This window comes from Pollachius pollachius (assembly GCF_949987615.1).
Source record: "Pollachius pollachius genome assembly, chromosome: 18".
Taxonomy (NCBI): domain Eukaryota; kingdom Metazoa; phylum Chordata; class Actinopteri; order Gadiformes; family Gadidae; genus Pollachius; species Pollachius pollachius.
In genome coordinates this window covers 4,307,415-4,323,263 of record NC_136951.1, presented here as the reverse complement: position 1 = coordinate 4,323,263, position 15,849 = coordinate 4,307,415, and the positions used below count along the sequence as shown (strand labels likewise).

At 44.8% G+C, this 15,849-nt stretch overlaps 1 protein-coding gene across 1 annotated transcript; it reads left to right on the top strand.

Annotated features, from left to right (window-relative positions):
* Positions 1-1,785: 1,785 nt before the first annotated feature.
* fech (ferrochelatase) lies at positions 1,786-13,834 on the top strand. The gene is made up of 11 exons (XM_079755394.1): positions 1,786-1,966; positions 2,565-2,649; positions 3,167-3,286; positions 4,678-4,826; positions 6,025-6,159; positions 6,892-6,998; positions 7,767-7,865; positions 8,333-8,440; positions 8,820-8,984; positions 10,569-10,628; positions 11,526-13,834. The coding sequence occupies exons 1-11, from the start codon at positions 1,927-1,929 to the stop codon at positions 11,658-11,660; spliced, it is 1,203 nt and encodes a 400-aa protein (XP_079611520.1). The 5' UTR covers positions 1,786-1,926; the 3' UTR covers positions 11,661-13,834.
* The last annotated feature ends 2,015 nt before the right edge of the window (positions 13,835-15,849 follow it).

The window sequence follows — 15,849 nt, the reverse complement described above, 5'->3', positions numbered from 1 at the left end:
CTTTTTTGCCCCACTGTATATATATATATATATATATATATATATATATGATATTCATATACGCACACACAGTCTGAGTACAACTTGATATAAAGGGTTAGCTTCAAATGCCTGCTTCAAACCGTGGGAGAAAGCATGTTAACAATTAACAGGAACTTACTATTGTTTACTTCTTCCGTGTCGCCTGTGATATAAATGGGTGGCTGTGTTTGTTGGGTTATGACCGATGCTCTGATCTGGCTACTAGATCACATTCCTCAAAGGAGAAAGTAGAATCTAGTTCCTCCTTCTGTTCTGGGCCAGGAACAAGGAAACACTGGGTACATTAATGAAAATGTGGTGTGACTCATTGATTTGCAGGAGAAAGAAGGACACATTTAATCAAGTCGTTCTCTTAACTCTTTCAATGTGTGTTTGTTCAGTTTAGGGTAGTATTCAAAATGCGCTCCACCATCAAACGGTTCTTTCAGATACTTTATCTATGGGCGAACAGTATGGGGTCAGAACAGTTTTATTAATAATGAATGCACAGAGAAGGATTCACAAATGTATTTTGTGATTTATATACAAATGACTCTTCTCACAATACATTTCAATGCACACACAAATGGATATCGGTACGTATAAATGTAAAATAAATCCATAAACAAAAATAAGTTTCACATACACATTTCTGATCCACACACAAATGTGTCTTGTTTTCAATAAATGTAATATAAAAAATGTATTTGGATGTTGTTACATTTATATACAAACTGTTAAACTTGAATTAACAAGACGCTTTTCATTTGTGAACTTGTTTGCATTTGTGTGTGAACTGGTCTGTATTTATATGTGGATTTGTGAGACTCCTGACGTGACTGGATTCATAAATGCATTTTTTCAACAAGAAACTCACTGTAGCCAATCAGATGCCTCCCTCGTTTTCAGCCAATCACATGACTGCAGTCCCGACCTCTGAAGAATAAGTCCAGCCTCCGAGCCTCCCGGTTCCCTCGGTCCGGTAGGGCAGCTGTACCGATGATCGTACATATCAATCTCTAGGTGGCGAAGAAGTAAACGCTGCCACACGTTTTGAACTAAACACTTTTTCTATCTAGTTTCGACTGGGTTTGGGATTGTCGGTGCCGTTAAAGTAGTAAACGGCACCGACAATCTAAAAACCCAGTCACTGCAGTCATGTGATCGGCTGAAAAAGAGGGAGGCATCTGATTGGCTACAGGTAGTTCCTTGTTGAAAAAAATGCATTTGTGAATCCAGCCGCGTCAGGAGTCTAAAAAATCCACATATAAATACAGACCAGTTCTCACAAATTACAAGTTCACAAATGAAAAGCGGCTTGTAAATTCAAGTTTAAAAGTTTGTATATAAATGTAACAACATCCAAATACATTTTGATGAAAATTGCAAATATTTTTTAATTCATATATTTATGGATTTATATTACATTTATTTAAAACAAGACACATTTGTGTGTGGATCAGAAATGTGTTTGTGAAACTTATTTTTGTTTATGGATTTATTTTACATTTATACATACCAATATCCATGTGTGTGTGCATTGAAATGTATTTGTGAGAAGAGAGTAATTTATATATAAATCACAAAATACATTTGTGAATCCTTCTCTGTGCATTCATTATTAATGATACTGTTCTGACCCCATAGAACAGAGGGTACAGTGGGCGCGGCAATGGTCGGAGTGGGCTTGGCAGTAGTCGGAGTGGGCGGGGTCTGCCTACTACGCGTTATGACGCAGAGGAAACGTTGGCGACACACTGGGGGTTTACTGTCAGTTAGTCGGTCTGTCAGAGCGGGGTTGACGCTTAAGGACTTGTGCGTCTAGCTCCAAGAGGTCATAGTGTAGCGACTGTCCAGACGGAGTTAAACCTTCCTCTTAAGCAGACCGGGCGGTGAGGAGGGACCATGATGGCGGTGCTTGGAGGCACTCGGAGGCTCATTCACCGTAAGTCAAGTGTGCTGTTAGCCATGTAGGTCTGTAACACACTGTAGGACCCACCTGGTCCGTGCAGTCCCGTTCCCACTGCACGCCAGAGGGGCTGTGTGTTCCGTGCGTCGGTGGGGTGGTTCCGCTGTTTGGAGCCGTATGTAGTGGGTCTGGCTGTAGCGCATATGTAACTTGGCAACATTACTCTAGGTGACGATATTGTGTGACTGTTAACGTTAAACACTGTTTATCCCGTACGTAAATGCTGTTTGTTGACGTGAAGAGATGTCGTGAACTGCAAAGCTTGAGGCGGCTAGGGTTGTTTAAAGTGGGAGGGTGTATAAGAAGGAACCTTTCCTAGTTACACAATTCCAATTTCTTAACTTGCATAACCCGCGCCCCCCGTGGCCGTGGGGGTTACTGCAGCTGGCATTATGAAATTGAGTTCATTGATAAACTTTGACTGTGCTGATGTAACATCAGTTTTACATAAATGTACTTAATGATTCATGATGATGATATAATGTTTTTTTGTTTTGATCTACACAGGGAATATAACCCCCAGCCCTGCAATGTTATTGAAATGCTATAGATAACATATGTGTGTGTCTGTTAGTATCCAGCGTGTGTGCTTTCCTGAGGAGTCGTTGTACTGCTGCTGCACTGGCACAAACCTCTCCCATAAAGACCCTGGAGAACAGGTACACACACACACACACACACCAAAACATCTGCAACTCCTGCTTCTTTTCTTTCTGACATTTCTCATCGACTCGGTGAGTGAGCGTTCTAGAATGAGCCAGCAGGTATTTGATTGGATCTCTGATGCCTGCAGATATCCGCTCAGTGAGACTAGCGTTCAACAAGTGATCTGTTTCATATTAAAGTTATCCTGTGCTTCTACAGTATTTTCCACTTATACTGGAGGAATGTAATATGTTTTGAAGGTGTAGTTAGTATCCGAAAAAACCCAAGTAGCAGTACTTCAGGCAAATATAGTCATTTCATCACATAGCTAACACAAATCACACTTTATCACCACTTTTGGCTTACATAAAGCATATATATACATACCACACACATAGAATGTAGCTAACATACATTACATGTAGCTAACATTCGTAGCAGAGAATAGTCATACAGCTAATATGTAACACTTCTGGCTAACATAAAGCATGTAGATCACATGTCAGTAGTAAGTGCCAGGCAATGTTTCAGGAAGCCCAAGACGGGGATCCTGATGCTGAACATGGGCGGGCCGGAGAAACTAGAGGACGTCCACGACTTTCTGCTCCGCCTCTTCAAGGACACAGACCTCATGAAGCTTCCTGTACAGAGGTAAGCTCGAACGCCATTGGTCGTGGCTCGTGATCGATGGTATTGGAGTATTAGACCTGAACCATGCTTGTTTAATGAACTCATCAGCTTTCAAGTTGTCTCGTGTTCAGTGTTTGCCAGATTGGGCGGGAAATGTATCCCAATCTGGCAACACTGCTCGTGTTCCCGTTGAAGTAAAGGAAGATCCCAGTGTTACACTCTATGTTCATTTGAACACACAGTATGACCAGGCGAGTTGGGAACACGTGATGTAACCATGGAGGGTAATAGACTGTATGGTTCTCCCTCCTGATGGAGGGTAATAACCCTATTACCCCCACAGTGAGCTGATGGAGGGTAATGATAGAGAGTAATGATGGAGGGCAATGATAGAGGGTAATAACGGGTATGGTTCCCCTCCACAGTCAGCTGATGGAGGGTAATGATAGAGGGTAATAACGGGTATGGTTCCCCTCACAGTGAGCTGATAGAGGGTAATGATAGAGGGTAATGATGGAGGGTAATGATAGAGGGTAATAACGGGTATGGTTCCCCTCACAGTGAGCTGATGGAGGGTAATAACGGGTATGGTTCCCCTCACAGTGAGCTGATGGAGGGTAATAACGGGTATGGTTCCCCTCACAGTGAGCTGATGGAGGGTAATGATAGAGGGTAATAACGGGTATGGTTCCCCTCACAGTGAGCTGATGGAGGGTAATGATGGAGGGTAATAACGGGTATGGTTCCCCTCACAGTGAGCTGATGGAGGGTAATGATAGAGGGTAATGATGGAGGGTAATGATAGAGGGTAATGATGGAGGGTAATGATAGAGGGTAATGATGGAGGGTAATGATGGAGGGTAATGATAGAGGGTAATAACGGGTATGGTTCCCCTCACAGTGAGCTGATGGAGGGTAATAACGGGTATGGTTCCCCTCACAGTGAGCTGATGGAGGGTAATGATGGAGAGTAATAACGGGTATGGTTCCCCTCACAGTCAGCTGATGGAGGGTAATGATAGAGGGTAATAACGGGTATGGTTCCCCTCACAGTGAGCTGATGGAGGGTAATAACGGGTATGGTTCCCCTCACAGTGAGCTGATGGAGGGTAATAACGGGTATGGTTCCCCTCACAGTGAGCTGATGGAGGGTAATGATAGAGGGTAATAACGGGTATGGTTCCCCTCACAGTGAGCTGATGGAGGGTAATGATAGAGGGTAATAACGGGTATGGTTCCCCTCACAGTCAGCTGATGGAGGGTAATGATGGAGAGTAATAACGGGTATGGTTCCCCTCACAGTGAGCTGATGGAGGGTAATGATGGAGAGTAATAACGGGTATGGTTCCCCTCACAGTCAGCTGATGGAGGGTAATGATGGAGAGTAATAACGGGTATGGTTCCCCTCACAGTCAGCTGGGGCCACTGATCGCCAGACGGCGGACACCAAAGATCCAGGAGCAGTACAGCCGCATCGGAGGAGGCTCCCCAATCAAGCACTGGACCTCCATGCAGGGGGAGGGCATGGTGCGGCTCCTGGACGAGATGTCCCCCGACACGGGTGAGGAGAGAGGCCCAGTCCGTTGACATAGCGGACACCTGGCGCCGAGCCGCTTCCCGCCGTGACCCGGCTCTGATCCCTGCCATGTACACTGAACCTGTGTCAGGCTGAACACGGTTTGCTCCTCATTTTGTGTTTGGTCTAGGTTTGTTAGTCTGGAGTAGTCCGTGGATCACAGCAGAGGCCGGTACCATGTGAATATAGCATATAGACATCTAGTCACCTCTCAATCTGCTCATGGGTTTGAGTCGTACCCTATATATACTGGGCTTCTTTAAAGGTTATTAAAGCAGTCCTCAGTAGCGGATCATGTGTGTTCCTACCCTATCGGGGCAGAACAGACAGAGGCTGCTCCACCGATCAGATCAGTCCAGCTGGTGTACGTTGGGTCTCAGCCTCTCTGTTGAAGAAATGTTCTTCTGAAAGATCTTTATCAACTCTTATTCTTAAAGACGGATTTATCCTAATGAAGTCAGGTGTTCATCATCACAGTTGAGTGTTATAAATGTAATATATTAACACTGCATGTCATGGTAAACGATCACAAAGATATCAATACGAAACTGTCAAGCGTTTCCAAATCCATATCATACCTTGTGTATTGTCAATTCACTGGGTCGGGATAGCCAGTAGAAGGGCTGGTGTGTGTTGGGAGATAAGGGGGGTTGAGCTGGGGTGTGTTCTCACAACCCTCCCTGATAACGTGTACCACCCCAACTGGTCTCCATGTAGTACCCCTTCTCTCCCTAGCTCAGGCTGCGCCCAGAGACCATCCCTTCTCCCTCCTGCTCTGTTTGGAGCCCCTCCTTGAGTAGTACGTCTGTTTGGCGCTCCTTATCTTGAGCTCTGAATTGGAGATGGACACGTAAAAGAATCACAAGGAAATGGCCCAGAGCACACGCTCTGTTGTGTACTTTGCTACAACTCAGTTGTACGCCTCGCTACAACTCAGTTGTACGCCTCTGTACCATACATGTGCGCTCTGCCTATTTGCGACCATTGTTGAAGTGAACATCAGAAGGCCTTCTGGGTACATGTCTCATCTGTTGAACTGGGACAGCCTGGAACATGTGTGTGTGTGTGTGGGGGGGGGGGGGGGGGGATGGGGGGGGGGGGGGGGGGGGGGATGGAGGAGGCAGGGGGAGACAGGACATGAGGATCCTGGATCAAAGCACTAACCTGGCCTCTCTGTTCCCAGCGCCTCACAAGTTCTACATCGGCTTCCGCTACGTCCACCCGCTGACGGAGGAGTCCATCGAAGAGATGGAGGAGGACGGGATAGAGAGGGCGGTCGCCTTCACCCAGTACCCCCAGTACAGCTGCTCTACTACAGGTAATACTACCAGTACCCCCAGTACAGCTGCTCTACTACAGGTAATACTACCAGTACCCCCAGTACAGCTGCTCTACTACAGGTAATACTACCAGTACCCCCAGTACAGCTGCTCTACTACAGGTAATACTACCAGTACCCCCAGTACAGCTGCTCTACTACAGGTAATACTACCAGTACCCCCAGTACAGCTGCTCTACTACAGGTAATACTACCAGTACCCCCAGTACAGCTGCTCTACTACAGGTAATACTACCAGTACCCCCAGTACAGCTGCTCTAGTACAGGTTGTACTACCAGTACAGCTGCTCTACTACAGGTAATACTACCAGTACCCCCAGCACAGCTGCTCTACTACAGGTTGTACTACCAGTACAGCTGCTCTACTACAGGTAATACTACCAGAACCCCTAGTACAGCTGTTCTACTACAGGTAATAATACCAGTACAGCTGCTCTACTACAGGTAATACTACCAGTACCCCCAGTACAGCTGCTCTACTACAGGTTATACTACCAGTACCCCTAGTAATACTACAGTAATATATACACACTACTTAACACTACCCAGTAGTAGACAGAAAAAAAAATATATATATGTATGGCTGTATGTATGTATGTAGGTGTGTGCATTATCAATGCACACACAAAGTAGCAAACATTTCCATAGATATGTTTTTATATTTAGTATACTTTATGCATCAGTTTGTTTTTATTTTTTTGTGTCAAACAGGAAGCAGCCTGAACGCCATCTACCGTTACTATAGGGACCGGGGAGAGGGTCCCAAGATGCGCTGGAGCGTGATCGACCGCTGGCCCACCCACCCTCTGCTGGTGGAGGTGAGACACACACTCTCACTCAGGCAGTCTTACACAGGACAACGAGAGTAAAGATGAAAGAAAGCCCTGGCAATCCAGTAGTGCCGAACAGTGCTGAGGCAGGAGTAAGGGCTTGTTCACACTACCTCCGTCCGTCGACGGATAACATTGACCTTGCATGGGGCGCTCGCGAAATGCATTGTGGGCCCGTCCGTCCATTCGGCTCCGTGGCCTGCGTCAAAAAGTTGAGAAATGTTCCATTTTTCAGGCAGCGCCGCATCCGTCGGCCAATCAGATTGCGGTTATGCAAATACACTCCCCGCGTTTCCTGGATCCATTTCGCAACAACAAGCAGGAAGAAGCTGGAAAAATCTGGCCGTTATATATTTTTAAAGAAATGTGGAATAATAGGATTGTTTTTAGTCACCTGTTGTTTGTGTCCTCTTTTGTATTAATATCCACACATCGGCTCTGTAGAGGGAGGCGATTTGATTGGCTGCAGTATGCGTCTACAAAGACTAGTCCCCTATACGTCAGACACGCCCTCAGCCATCCGCCGACGGACGCATGTAGTGTGAACAAGGCGTAAGGGTGTGGTGGGAGACTGACCAGTTTGTCAGTGAGGAGGCCTGAGCACGATGAACAGAGGATTCTCTTGTAGAGCCATCCTCATTCAGTAACTCATTTCTAAGTCAATTCTTTTTTAACCTTCTCCTCATGAAGTTATTTGAAATAAAGCAGTAAGTCATAACATTGTGAGGAGGTATTTCAATGTTCTTTTCTTGACAGTGTTTTGCAGATCACATCCGCAACGAGCTGCTGAAGTTTCCGGAAGATAAGAGGAATGAAGTTGTGATCCTCTTCTCCGCACACTCTCTCCCCATGGCCGTGAGTACTGCTTAGACCCCACTCTCTACCATCATGAGTCCTGTGTAGACCCCACTCTCTACCATCATGAGTCCTGTGTAGACCCCACTCTCTACCATCATGAGTCCTGTGTAGACCCCACTCTCTACCATCATGAGTCCTGTGTAGACCCCACTCTCTACCATCATGAGTCCTGTGTAGACTCCACTCTATCCCCATCATGAGTCCTGTGTAGACCCCACTCTCTACCATCATGAGTCCTGTGTAGACTCCACTCTCTCCCCATCATGAGTCCTGCGTAGACTCCACTCCATTTTCATACATCATGACTTTTGAATTTGGCTTCTGATCTCTGAAATGAGGACTAATGATATTCACCATAGCGTTGCCTCAAGTTGGACCAATCATTACACTTCGCCACAGGTAGCACCACGCCCATTTACAAATGCACTTCCCTGTTGTCCCTCCTCTGCGTGGTGGTGGTGTAGGTGGTGAACCGCGGGGACCCCTATCCCCAGGAGGTGGGGGCCACGGTCCAGAGAGTCATGGAGGCACTGGACCATTGTAACCCCTACAGGCTCGTGTGGCAGTCCAAGGTCTGCACACACAACACACCGCACACACCGCACACACCACACACACGAAAGAGGAGGCAATCGAACCAGTTGCCCTAATTTTATTGTTATATAGAGACTGGCCACAAGGGGGCAACGTGTCTCTATTAATCCTAAGAACCTGACTATCAATCTGAATACACACTCCCTATCCTCTCTCTTAACATTGCCAAAGCGGCTGAAGTAATATTAGGTACAAATATAAATAAAAATAAATATAATCACATTAAATAAAGATAGACAACAATAGAAAACACAATACCAATCTGTCAGCTCCCTGTGCAGCTGTGTTGTGTCGGGGCCTCTTGTGTCGGCTGTGTATGTGTGTACTTACTGAGGGGGTGTTCCCGGCGCTCCCCAGGTGGGGCCCATGGCGTGGCTGGGGCCCCAGACAGACGACGTGATCAAGGGTCTGTGTGAGCGGGGGAAGAAGAACCTGCTGCTGGTCCCCATCGCCTTCACCTCGGACCACATCGAGACGCTCCACGAGCTGGACATAGAGTACTCACAGGTCCTGGGGGAGGAGGTAGGACCACTCACTCACTCACTCACTCACTCCTCACTCACTCACTCACTCACTCAATCACTCGTTCACTCATTACTCACTCATTCACTCATTACTCACTCACTCACTCACTCGTTCACTCATTACTCACTCCTCACTCACTCACTCACTCACTCACTCATTACTCACTCACTCATTACTCACTAACTCACTTACTCATTGCTCACTCACTCATTCACTCATTACTCACTCACTCACTCACTCATTACTCACTCACTCCTCACTCACTCACTGATTACTCACTCACTCACTACTCACTCAAGCACTCACTCACTAGTCACTCACTCAATCTCACTCACTCATTCATTAATCACTCACTCACTAACTCACTCACTCATTACTTACTCACTCGTTCAATCATGAAAACAAGTCACTGGTCTTGCTAGATATAAGTATAACCAAGGAAAGCTCAAAATGGGCCTTCTAGGGTCTGACTGTAATACACTATATACTAGGGGTGTAACGGTACACGTATTTGTACCGAACCATCACGGTACAGGCACTTCGGAGCGGTTACAGAGGTGTACCGCGGTACGTAAATGTGGCGTACACAGCGGGCAACGATCGTCGAATAGTTGAATAGTTGGAGTCACGTAGAATATCGAATAATGAATGTGACTATCGCTATTTATTACACGGCTCTTCTCAATGCTGCTGAGCGCTCCGTTGACTTGCATGGGTCTTCACAACTTCCGGTGGTGAATAGCGTCCTCGGTTGCTAAGCGACGTCAACGTCTTTGGCGGACTATTTCTCTGCTGATCAACACTACGAATGCTGGTAACAAATAAGTTGTAAAAAGACACACCGTGTGAAGTGATATTTTTGACGTGTCTAGTACACCGTCATTCAGGCTGTGTTCAGTAAAATAAATAAATAATTAAATAAATAAATAGCGATCAGTTTTTGGCGCATGTAGGTCTATCTACCTAAGCCCACGTTGAAATAATTTCGATGTTGAATTTTGACGGCGCAGTTGTTGAAATAAACAGATTGATTTCACACAAATCATAAAAGCCTCTCCCTGTGTCATTGTGTGTGCGTGTATCCGAGGTGCGTGCGTGCGTGGGGGGTTCTTGATTGAGCGATTTTCGAATATTATTCGAATACTTCTCAGCGAATATCGAATGGTATTTTTGCCAGAAATGCACATCCCTAGCACGGGCATTTGAAAAGGGACCATCCAGGTGTTACTATCACTTTTGCTGTGGAAAAGAAAAAACGAGCTGTGCAAACCCAGCTCACGACACTATTTCAACAACCCCTGTCTGGGATTTCAGAAATGGAAATGCCATAACCAAGTTTATTGGTGTTTTCATTGCTGCTGATCTACGGCCATTCTCCGTTGTTGACAAACAAGCAGTTTTTAAAAATGTTCCCCTTAACTATGAACCGTACCGTACCGTGACTTAAAAACCGAGGTACTTACCGAACCGTGACTTTTGTGTACTGTTACACCCCTACTATATACATATAGACTAAATGGAACACCACAGGTATGTGTACTGTCTGTTTTTCATTCTTTGCTTGTTTCTTATGCTCTCCAGTGTGGGGTGGAGAATATTAGACGAGCTGAGTCTCTGAACGGGAATCCTCTGTTCATGAAGGTGTGTACGTACACATACATTACATACATACACTGCATTTTGTATATTTAAGCAATATCACACGAGAGGGAGTGCTATTGTACTGAACATCAGCACGGCTGTGATTCATGGAATGCCTCTTGTCTAATCAAATTACTTGGTCGGAACTAACTGTTGTATAAAGTTCAATGGATTTCTCAATATATTTGGCCCATATATCTCTTTATTGTTATAAAGATATCCCTGTATATAGTTCTATAGATGCCCCTGTATAAAGTTCTATAGATGTCCCAGTGTATATGTCCAGACTTCATAAGGGGGTCTCATGGTGTGATCCTGAATCCTCGGACGCCAGCTTTCCGAGTTGCATTTTTGAAGTCATTTCCGTTCTCAGAGTATTTATAGCGTTCTCGTTCGACTTAGTGATTGTGTCATGATTGGATAGGATGTCATGATTGCATCAAATTGGATAGTCATTGTTTATCGTTAGCTACATTAGACTTTTTAGCAAACCAGCTCAAAAACAAACAACGCAACTTTACATTGTATTGCACGCAGAGCAAGACCCTGCAATGCATAAATTGGTGACCGGAATAAAGTAGCAAAGTAATCAAGTGTGTAAGAGCATTTAAAATCGACATTAAAATGACCAACGTGGTACAAATACAAAGAAAATGAATCTCTTCACCATTTTGTTGAGAGTGTCACTGCTCTCGATCTACTCTCAGAATTCTGAGAGATGAAGACAAAAAGGGGGCGTGGCTCCGAGAAATGCCGTAAGACAAGCCCACCCTCTGACCCTCTGAACAGGGTGGGATGGGGAGCCTCTGCTTGAGGAGGGTCTCTGACATGCTGGTTCTGAGTCACCAACCAGTGGCTGCCGGGTGATGACGGGTGTCTCTCTCTCTCTCTCTCCAGGCACTAGCGGAGCTGGTCCAGTGCCATCTGATCTCCGATCAGCCCTGCTCCCGCCAGCTCACCCTCAGGTGTCCCCTCTGCATCAACCCCACCTGCGGAGAGGCCAAGGCCTTCTTCTCTGCCCAGAAAGCCTGACCGTCCCCACCAGCACCACCCACCTTATGACCGCCTGTAGTACCACACAGGGGATCCATAAGACGGCATAGCGATAGTGACCTGCTGCATAATATAGTATACATTACGCATAGGACGGACACACACACCACATACGATACAACACACCACAGAACACAACACACACACACTTCCAGGATGGAAAAAACAGCATACTAATCTGGTATACAAGAGTCACAAAAGAGTGCAGACGACAGGAAGTTGTTATTTATTGGTTATTTATTCGTCTCACACACTCTGCCCCTGAACATTCGTGTAGGAAACCCTGTCGGCCCCTGCTGATAAATATTAGGACGCCATTGATGTTGTTTCCAGCCTGCTTCTCGCTAAGTCCCCACCACATTGGTCAGCTTCTGATATCACGCCCTATCTCTAATCCCTTCCTTCTAATTGGAGGAGAAAAAGGAAACTAATTTCACTTCAATCGCAATTGAAGTGCTTCATATTAATACGTAAGGTTAGGTTTAACTCTGAGACAGCACATCTGACGCAGAAACATTTAGTATTAGAATTTTTATTGGTAGTTTAATTTTCCTTCAGGAGCAGAGTGTAGAACTCTGTGCACAAATCTCTTCGCTTCATCACTTACAGGATTTACTCTGGAGTTCAGTGTCTTCTGTTGGAGTTGAGCGATAACCATGGTCACCTCAGTAGTAATTTAAGGGTGGCTCACTAGATGAGTCCTTTTAGATCAGTTGTGCCGGGTGCAGTTCACTAATCAGAAACCAGCGGCAGTGTTGGTAATTCTTCCAATAGTCAGCAAAATCTTGAATATCGTTAATTTCTCTGGTGCTTCGATCTGCTTTTTTTTTCATGCTAGTCGCCATCCCACCCACTACGTGGTTCATGCTACCTTATCCCACCCTAACGGGAGATCTGACTCCATCTAGACTCCTGTCATGCCAACACTGGGTTTTAAACCAGATTTCAAATGGGATTATCTTTCCAATGTTAGCTTGGCTAGAACAAGTTTAGCTACACTAACATGTTCCACTGAAGTCATGACTAGAGTGAAGTGACACGTACACTAAATGGATCCACTGACCATGGCCTTGTGATGGTGGAATGCAGGTGAATCAGGTATAGAGACAGATCTGTCTATCTATATGTTGATGTATCTATATCTATATATATGAAAATGTATAGAGATATATATATATCTCTCAATCTCTGTTATATCTTGTAAGGTTTCCTGGGGAGCAGATTTGTTCACTATTAAGGCACAATGCAGTACTTTTTTTTTTTTTGTGGTATTTGCTTTTTATCTCCACCTCCCTCTTGAGTTCAAGGTAAACCGAACATGACCGGTTACATCCTGGGAATGAATGTCTTGGCTTTCTGCTTAATGTTACATTTGGTTGCCCTGGATCCACTACTGGGCTGTGGGTCACTGTTCTCAGATGTGTGTCCCTCTTCTCAGATGTATTCCCTTCCTTTCCTGAGGATGAGCTGAACGACATTGTGTGTGCTGATCTCTAAAGCCTTGATTATGTGCCTTTTTACAAGCTCAACGGCTGGATCTTTGCTTTTCCATGCATGTGTACTTCAACAAAATGTCCAGAGAGGAACGGAAACGTCCCTGAAGTGGATCCTGACCCTGTGCTCTGGGCTGAAGTGTTCTGTACTAAGGCTCCTCCAAACCACCACGGGGGTATCTGGGCTGGCATTGTTCATATCATCCAATTCTTAATTGGGGAGCACAGATTAAAGGTACTCCGTTGTTTCCTGATATCCAGTGGTCTTCCACAGGTGAACATGCCCCTAGTACCGATCGTTTGGCTTGTCTTTGGCAGGGTTTGTTTGGTTTTAGTGTAAAGTTCACAAATGCGTGTCGTATTTGAAGACGTTTTGTTTCCGGACATCCTAATGCATTAACTGTGAGCTGTCCTTTCTGTAAAGGATGCTAAAGTTTTTGTATTTCTTTGAGTTTACATTAAGCCGGGGCATCTGCCAGCTAAGAGCTTGCTAATTCACATAGCTCTTCATTTTTTTTTTAATGTATTTATTAATCCTTTCATAGGTCATCCACCTCATGCTGTTCAGACCTGTATCTTTTTATATTTAAGAGACCCAAATATCATGGGATGAAATGTATGATCAGTCTTCCTTCAAAATAAAAGCACTTAATGGCTCAAGTGAGGCGTTGTCTGTTATCATCTCCCTTCCTTACTGTGGTTAACCTCTTCTATTTCTCCTTCGGTCTTTCATTTATTTATCATTTTATTTCTCCATGGCTTATTGGCCCACACGGTAACGGTTCCTCTTCTCCTGCAACCCCATAACTACTCGTCTTCTCCCCTCACTCGTACCTCCTCTCTCTTCTCCACTCACTCGTATCTCCTCTCTCTTCTCCACTCACTCGTATCTCCTCTCTTCTCCACTCACTCATATCTCCTCGCTCTTCTCCACTCATTGTTCCTTCTGCTCGGGGCTGCCCCCTCCCATGTGGTGCCCCAGTCCTCACCTCTGCGGTTGATTGGTCCCAGTTACGCTCTCTCTGAGCCAATGAGTGTCTGGGGACAGCGGGGGGCCATCTTCTCCTCTGCCATTATCATTTCTCGTCCTCTCTCCTTTTCCCTTACCCCCGATCTTTCCCTCCCCCGTACCCTCCTCCCCTCTCCTTCTCTCCCTTCGCTGTAGAAACGGCTGGGGAAAGCGATGAGAACGAGGGTGGAGGCATGCAGAGAGGTGGTGCTCTGGATCTGCTCGGGGACGGATTGGTAGAGACCAGGGTGTTGAGGGAGCGAGAAGGCTAGAGTCCTATCACAACTCAATGATTCAAGTAGGTTGCAAAACTAGTAAAACATCCAGAAAGTGTTTTTAAAAAGCAGACTGATGGCAGACGGTATACATGGATAAGACCATTGTGACAACTTTATTTTTTCATTTATACATAGAGTGGAACAACATTTACTCCAAATCCCTCCTTCAATTTTGATCATTTAATTCCACACCACAAGTTTTCAATCGTTTCTTTTTCTGTAAAATAAAATGCATAATTTCAGTATAATTACAACAATTATGGAACAAAAAACAGATGAAAAAATTATCAGAAAAACAATATTTTGGAAAGAAACAAGGGATCAAAAAATAAAAAGCAAGAATGTTTGGTGATGACATTAAGGTGGGGTCAGGTTGCTTTGGCGTGTGCTAGATGATAAGCAATATGGACAGGCTTGGAGTTTACTTTGGTTTATATTTGAATTCATTTGGTTTACAGTTTCAGAAAAACAGTTATTCTGATCGGAAGAAGAAAGTGATCTTTGGTCAACATGGCACTAAAACTGCAAGATTTTGTCATTTAGATTACATATTTGGCATTTTCTTAAGTGTAATACTGATTAAAATGAAACACTGTGGATACATTTAAAATACTGTTAATCTTCTCTAGGTTCTTCACAAATAATGACTCGGTTTGGCGACAGGTGTTTAGGGAAATATTGAATTTGGCTTGTTTCAATTAATTTAATACAATCAGGATCCATGGGCCATCTTCAGACGTACCGAGGTGACTCCTGAGGGGAGAGATGGTCAGGCACTACAGAGGATGTGAAGACATCAGGGGACTCATTCAGACCCCTCCATCCATGTTCTGTCTGAAGCCATCTTAAAGCCGCTTCCTTTACACAGTGCTACCTGAGGCCATCTTAAAGCCTCCTCTACATGGTGCTACCTGTTTCGTGGTGGCTTACTTTTGGAATGTTCGTTTTTGAAGCCACATAATTCAACCGACGCTACCTTGTTTGCACGGAAGGCTTCTTTGGAAGGCAACAGGACCCATGGAGGTCTCTGTTTCCTGTTCCTGCTGATTGACCACCTGTCAGCATGTGCTAGTGATTCAGAGTGATGCAAAATGTAACGCAAGCTAATAGTACAATACCCATTATTAAATGAAAAGTAATAATACATAATAACAAGGATATTAATCACAATGCATTACATGGCTAGCTAATTGTAAATATACTCATGCATAAAATCAGTCTGCGGTAATGTTGGAGAGTAGAACACTGATCAGATATAATCAATAATCAAAATCAATGATGCATGGAGTTCAATCGTTAGATGGCTGGACAGGATCCAAATGATAAGGTAATGATCTGATTAAAGTCAGTTCAAATCTGGCCTTGCTCCAATAATATCCCGAAAACCT